At 46.3% G+C, this 7,253-nt stretch overlaps 1 protein-coding gene across 1 annotated transcript in view; it reads left to right on the top strand.

Moving 5' to 3' along the window:
* The first annotated feature begins 2,061 nt into the window (after nt 1–2,061).
* LOC147108474 (myosin light chain kinase 2, skeletal/cardiac muscle-like) overlaps nt 2,062–7,253 on the top strand; it is a 949,466-nt gene continuing 944,274 nt past the window's right edge. Inside the window, exon 1 of the mRNA XM_086005118.1 lies at nt 2,062–2,969. Coding sequence (XP_085861244.1) covers nt 2,463–2,969 — 507 coding nt within the window. The 5' untranslated portion in view covers nt 2,062–2,462. The remainder of the gene's footprint in view (nt 2,970–7,253) is intronic.

Genomic DNA, 7,253 nt, shown 5'->3' with positions numbered 1-7,253 from the left:
CAGGGCCAAAGTGTCTATGACTCTATTAGAGCGGGGGAATGGGACTGACTGGATTTCTCTACAGAGAGTTGGCATGGACTCGATGGGCCGAATGGCTTATTTCTCTGTTGTTATGACTATGGGGGAAAAATTGGGTTGCACCCCCTTTGGGGCGCAAACTGCGCTGAGGTGCTACTTTTAGCGCCCCAAAGAAATTAGCTCCCCCATGGCCAAAGTTCACCGGTAGCACCCCAAGAGGGAGGCGGGAGAGTGAGAGTGTGAGGGGGTGAGAGAGTGAGTGAGTGAGAGAGTGAGAGTGAGTGAGAGAGTGAGTGAGAGATTGAGAGATTGAATGAGAGATTGAGAGAGTGAATGAGAGAGTGAGTGAGAGCGTGAGAGAGTGAGTGAGTGAATGAGAGAGTGAGTGCATGAGAGAGCGAGTGAGTCAGTGTGTGTGAGAGATAGTGAGTGAGTGAGAGTGTGAGTGAGTGAGTGAATTACTGAGTGATTGAGTGAGAGATAGTGACTGAGTAAGAGAGAGAGTGCGTGATTGAGTGAGCGAGAGAGTAAGAGAGAGAGTGAGTGAGTGAGAGAGAGTGTGAGTAGGAAAGAGAGTGAGTGAGTGAGTGAGGTAGTGAGTGATAGTGAGTGAGAGAGTGAGTGAGTAAGAGAGTGAGTGAGAGTGAATGAGCGAGAGAGTGAGTGAGTGAGATAGTGAGTGAGAGAGAGAAAGAGAGTGAGTGAGTGAGAGAGTGATTGAGCGAGAGAGTGAGTGAGCGAGAGCGTGAGTGAATGAGATAGTGAGTGAGAGTGAGTAAGAGAGAGTGAGTGAGAGAGAGGGTGAGTAAGAGAGAGAGTGGGTGAGTGATTGTGTGAGAGAGAGTGAGTGAGATAGTGAGTGAGAGAGAGAGTGAGTGAGAGTGAGTGAGCGAGATAGTGAGCGAGTGAGAGTGTGAGTGAGTGAGTGAGTGTGTAAGTGAGTGAGAGTGTGAGAGAGTAAGTGAGCGAGAGAGTGAGAGAGTGAGTGAGAGATTAAGTGAGTGAGTGAGTGAGTGAGAGAGTGAGTGTGTAAGTGAGTGAGAGTGTGAGAGAGTAAGTGAGCGAGAGAGTGAGTGAGTGAGAGATTAAGTGAGTGAGTGAGTGAGTGAGAGAGTGAGTGTGTAAGTGAGCGATTCAGAGAGTGAGAGAGTGAGTGAATGGGAAAGTGAGACAGTGAGACAGTGAGAGATTGAGAGATTGAGAGTGAGTGAGTGGATGAGACAGAAAGTGAGTGAATGAGAGAGTGACTGAGAGAGTGAGTGTTTAAGTGAGTGATTCAGAGAGTGAGAGAGTGAGTGAATGGGAGAGTGGTTGTGTAAGTGGTGAGAGAAAGAAAAGAAAGGCTTACATTTATATAGCACCATGGGAGGGTGTCACATACGGCCAGTGCTCACTGCCTGCAGTGCTCACGTGGCCCCCTGCTGTGCACTGAGTGCTGGCTGATGCCCACTTGGCACCATTTATTGAAGTCCACCTTTGGAGTGCAGCACTGACGGAGGCGCCGTCTTTCAGATGTTAAACCGAGGCCCCATCTGGTCTCTCAGGTGTATGTAAAAGACCCCATGGCACTATTTCGAAGAAGTGCAGTGGATTTCTCTCTGGTGTCCTGGCCAATATTTGTCCCTCAACCAACATCACTAATACAGATTATCCGGTCATTATTTCATTGCTGTTTGTGGGAGCTTGCTGTGCACAAATTGCATGCCATTTTTCCTACATTACAACAGTGACTACATTTCAAAATGTCATTGGTTGTAAAGCGCTTTGGGACATCCTGAGGTTGTTAAAGGCGCTGTAGAAATGCCTGTGTTCTCAATCACATGCTTGCTCCTACTATTGATTTACTGAGAGGTATTGCTCTGTAGCCGCTTTTCTATAATAGACCTTGTGCATTCACTCTCTGCTGTGCAGCTGTTATTAGACCATAAATAATACAAATGTTACACTCTGTCCTGGAAACTCTGCTCTGTGTTCCTGGCAGCACCACTCCACTTGGCATCTCGTTCTTTGATATGAGCTTCTCCAAATTCATGGCCAGCTCGTCACACGAGGGTCTCAGATCCAGGCCTCCTCTGAGACCCATTAACGGCCTCAAGCCAAGGACTGAGCCTTTGACAAGGTTTGGGACAGAATGAGAGTCGAAGTAAGAAGCACTTTGTTTACACAGTTGACATGCACAGCTTTGACTAGCTGACAGCTAACTATCAGTCAGGAGTTCCTGAGCGCTGGCAAGAATCTAACCTGCACAGAATGGAGACAAATATCGGAGGTCAGGAAGGGCTGTCACACTATATTTGGAATTGAGTGCTTGATAGAGCTGGAATGCAGGTCTGGCTGGCTATTTTCTGCTCCCTCTGCTCTTGTCGCTGCTAAGTGCCGTCAAGCACCATTGCTGAGGGAAGCCGGTGAGCGAGGCTGGGACATCCCATAGTCTCCGAGGAACCATGGCAACAGTGAGGAAGCTGAGTGCAGTCCATGTCAACAGTTCACTCAGCAGCGACCTGAACGTGGCCAACGTTAAACTGGACAGTGTGAACAAGAAGGTGGATCGACTGCTGCTGGGACAGGAGAGGCTTCACAGGCAACTGGAGCAGGTCTCCCAGGCCACAGGCAGCCTGGAGAAGGAGGTGGAGGCCCTAAAGTCAGGGGAGACTGGACCAAGAGCAGGGGGCACTGGCTGCACCTGTAAGAGTCTCCATCAGGATATATCTCAAATGTTGCTCACCCTGTCCAAAAACTATGAGCAATATGACCAGAGGATGGGATCTCTGGAGAATGCATTGGCATGGGTGGCAGAGAGGCTCATGGAGCCCTGTCGGAAATCAGAGACCTCAGTTGGACTCAGCGACTCACAAAAAATGGACAGGACAGAGAGGAAACTGGAGCCAGCCGCTCAGAGGGTCAACGAGGCAGATGATGGATCAAGAGCTTGGGTGAAAACCAGGGACCAGGTAATGGTGCTCATTACAATGAGTGTGATATGGCTCAGATCTGCAGAAACACATTCAGTCCTCTAAATAGCTTAGGCTCCTGTTGGATGGGGCTGAAGGAAGTGAGGAAGGAACCTTTAGCTATAGAGAGTCGAAGCAAGATGCACTTTGATTACACGGTCAACACGCACAGCTCTGACGAGCTAACTAACAACCAGGAGTTCCTGAGCACTGGCAAGAATTTAACCGGCACAGAATGGAAACAAATATCGGAGGTCAGGAAGGGCTGTCACACTATATTTAGAATTGAGTGCTTGATAGAACGAGATGAAAAGGGGTTTTATGGGGAAAAGCACATGAAATGGAGATGGAGAGATTTCCATTGCTGTCTTCAGAACAGAGTTAGAACAGTGACTACACTCCAAAAGTACTTCATTGGCTGTAAAGCATTTTGGGACGTCCTGAGGTTGTGAAAGGCCTGATAGAAAGGTCAGTCAGTCAGTCAGTCAGTCAGGCGAACAGTCAGTCAGTCAGTTGAAAAGTCAGTCAGTCGAAAAGTCAGTCGATCGAAAAGTCAGTCGGCCGAAAAGTCAGTCGGTCGAAAAGTCAGTCAGTCAGTCAGTCAGTCGAAAAGTCAGTCAGTCAGTCGAAAAGTCAGTCAGTCAGTCAGTCAAAATGTCAGTCAGTCAGTCAGTCAAAAAGTCAGTCAGTCAGTCAGGCGAAAAGTCAGTCAGTCAGTCGAAAAGTCAGTCAGTCAGTCAGTCGAAAAGTCAGTCAGTCAGTCAAAAAGTCAGTCAGTCAGTCAGTCGAAGTCAGTCAGTCAAAAAGTCAGTCAGTCAGTCGAAAAGTCAGTCAGTCAGTCGAAAAGTCAGTGTCAGTCAGTCAGTCAGTCAGTCGAAAAGTCAGTCAGTCAAAAAGTCAGTCAGTCAGTCAGTCGAAAAGTCAGTCAGTCAGTCGAAAAGTCAGTCAAAAATTCAGTCAGTCAGTCAGTCAGAGTGTCAATCAGTCAGAGTGTCAGTCAGTCAGTCTGTCTGTCTGTCTGTCTTTCTTTCTTTCTTGACTCATCTGAGTCACAAACTGTATAAACACAGGGGCATGTGAGTGCAGACAGCACAGAGTGAACAACTGGGAGTCTGGTAAGTGTGGGATTTTTAAGGGTTAATCTCTTTTAAAATCTAATGTTAATTGATCGTAGCTCTTAAGATCAACTGTTTAAGTTAAAATTTAAACTTTAATTGTTTAAGTCTCTTCAGGCTTAAGCAGAGACAAACAAGCAAGCTCTCCTGCTGTAGTTAGATAATTAACTAACTGGATAAAACTGGTTCCTGAAACAGTAGCAGAGCAGTGCTGACTCATCTGAGTCACAAACAGTATAAACACAGGGGCCTGTGAGTGCAGTCAGCACAGAGTGAACAACTGGGAGTTTGGTAAGTGTGGGAGGTCAGTGAAGTGGAGGAAGGAGGTGCTTGCTTTTCCTAACTTCTCCCTGAGTGGGAGCAGACCAAGGCCTGACAGTGGGGATAAAAGCAGCAGCAAACCTGCATCAACAAGAGAAAATAGCAGTGTGATGTCACAGGTAAGGCAGGTAAGTGATTGGTAGTGACTGTGGATTAAGTTTTAAGTTAACATCTAACATATAACTAAATTTAAAAAACTAAAGTTAATTTCATTAATTTAATAAACTAAGCGAGGTAAATAATTTGATTAACACTAAACTAATTAATTAAATAAATACATAATGGGAGAACAGAAGATGTGTTGCTGCTGCAATATGTGGGAGCTTGTGGACATTTTTGTCCAGGGTGACTACATCTGCGGAAAGTGTCTGCGGTTCGAGGAACTTCAGCTCTGAGTTGAGGAGCTGCAGACATTGAGCGACATCAGGGAGGGAGAAAGTTACCTGGACCTTTCGCTCCAGGAGGCAGCCACGCCCCTTAGATTAAATATTTTAGAACTGACACGTGGTCAGGGACAGGAGGGTGTGACTGCGAGTGAGGCAGGTATGGGGATCCAGGAGGTAGTATTGCAGAAGCCTCAGTCCCTGCAGTTGTCCAATAGATTCGAAGTTCTTGCAATCCTTGTGGACAAGTGCAGGGACTGCGGGGAGAACGAGCAAACTGACCATGGCACCGTGCTCCAGGAATCCGTTCAAGTGGGGGGAGTAAAAAGGAAGGTGATTGTAGTAGGCGACAGTATAGTTAGGGGGATAGACATAGAAACATAGAAAAATAGGAGCAGGAGTAGGCCATTCGGCCCTTGGAGCCTGCTCCACCATTCAATATGATCATGGCTGATCCTCTATCTCAATACCATATTCCCGCTCTCGCCCCATACCCCTTGACGCCTTTTGCTATCTATCTCCTTCTTAAATATATTCAGTGACTTGGCCTCCACAGCCTTCTGTGGTAGAGACTTCAACAGGTGTTATGTTCATTAATAACTAGTCGTTTTTATTAAGAACAGCTAGCTTTTGCTAGACACTTTATTGAGCACATGTGGACTAGGTACAGTATCTGTAGAGGCCTCCATCTTGACTGCTGCCTTGTGGGTAGCCTAGTGCATTGTGGGTAGCCCACTCTTATATACATACAGCACCACCTCGTGTACCATTCCAGAATGACAGGTTACTGAACATTACATCCCCCTTTCTTTGAGGTTAAACAAAATCAGTATCAATCAATATCAATCAATAACAACATAAACATCTTCAACAGTCAATACATTTTCAATGTAGTTTTCTTTGTACTCAAAGATTAAGTCTATCAGGCTTTTTTACTTCACGTGTGGATCTTCTCAGCACAGGTAAGTCTGATGTGTTTTCATGAGAGCCTGTATGTGTATTTGTGTTAGATTGTTCTGGTGGTGAGTGACAAGGTTCAGTTGCGGCATTGTCATCAATTTGCTCTTCGATAGTCTCTTGTGTTTTTAGGAGGGAATGGCGGTTCCTCCTGAGAATCTGTCCTTCCTCAGTTCTAACAGTGTATGACCTTGGCCCTGCTTCCTCAAGAACTGTAGCTTTCCTGTTCCATGCATCTGGATCCTCAATCCTGACAACATCATCCCTTGTCAATGGTTTTAGAGTTTTGGATGACTTGTCACAGAAATCACAGAAACCCCACAGTGCAGATAGAGGCCATTTCGGCCCATCGAGCCTGCACCGACACATATCCCACCCGATCCCCGTAACCCCTACACCAACACATATCCCACCCTATCCCCGTAACCCCACGTATTTAATCCCCCTAACACTAAGGGTCAATTTATCATAGCCAATCAACCTAACCTGCACATCTTTGGACTGTGGGAGGAAACCGGAGCACCCGGAGAAAACCCACGCAAACACGGGGAGAATGTGCAAACTCCACACAGTCACCCGAGGCCGGATTCGAACCCGGGTCCCTGGCGCTGTGAGGCAACAGTGCTAACCACTATGCCACCGTGCTCATAGTATGATTTCTGTTTCAGCTTTAACAGTTGAAGTCTCTGTCTCAGTTCCTTACTCTGCTTTTCTTTTGCACAGCAGGGTAGTGTGGTACGCAACTTGCGACCCATTAGGAGTTCAGCAGGTGAAGAACCAGAGTCTAAAGGTGAGGCTCGGTAGCTCAGCAGGGCGAGATAAGGATCAGACTTGCATTCTGTCGCTTTCTTCAGTAGCTGCTTGAGAACTTGAACACCTTTCTCTGCCTTACCATTCGACTGAGCATACAAAGGACTGGATGTGATGTGTTGAAAGTCATAATGTGCTGCAAACTGTTGCCACTCCTTACAGTTGAAGCACGGACCATTGTCGCTAATGGCAATCCTGGGAATTCCATGTCTGGCGAAGATGGATTTCACATGCATTATGACACTGCTTGCTGTGGTGCTTGAGAGCAGTGCCATCTCAGGATAGTTAGAAAAGTAGCCAATCACTATTAGATAGTCTTTACCATTTAAATGAAAAAGGTCCATACCAACCTTTTGCCATGGTGCTGTTGGTATGTCAGCTATTATCATTGGTTCCTTTGCTTGTTTGTTTTGGTGTTTCTGACATGTCTTACATTTGCCTATCATGTTCTCAATGTCCTTATGTATGCCAGGCCAATAAACAGTGTCTCTTGCTCTCCTTTTGCATTTTTCAATTCCGAGGTGCCCCTCATGAATCCTTTTGAGCATGTCTTGACGTAGAGCCTGTGGAATGACTATTCTGTTCTGTTTTAGTAATAGTCCACTTGCGACTCAATTCTGACCTTGTGAAAATATTTTGAACAGGAACCTTGTGGCCAACCATGATGAATGTTCTCTATTACTGTTTGTAATACTGTA

This window comes from Somniosus microcephalus, chromosome 13 (genome assembly GCF_052327205.1).
Source record: "Somniosus microcephalus isolate GS21.2 chromosome 13, FLI_Smic_1.0, whole genome shotgun sequence".
Lineage (NCBI taxonomy): Eukaryota > Metazoa > Chordata > Chondrichthyes > Squaliformes > Somniosidae > Somniosus > Somniosus microcephalus.
Note: the sequence above shows the minus strand (reverse complement) of the source record. Positions and strands in the feature narration are given on the sequence as shown.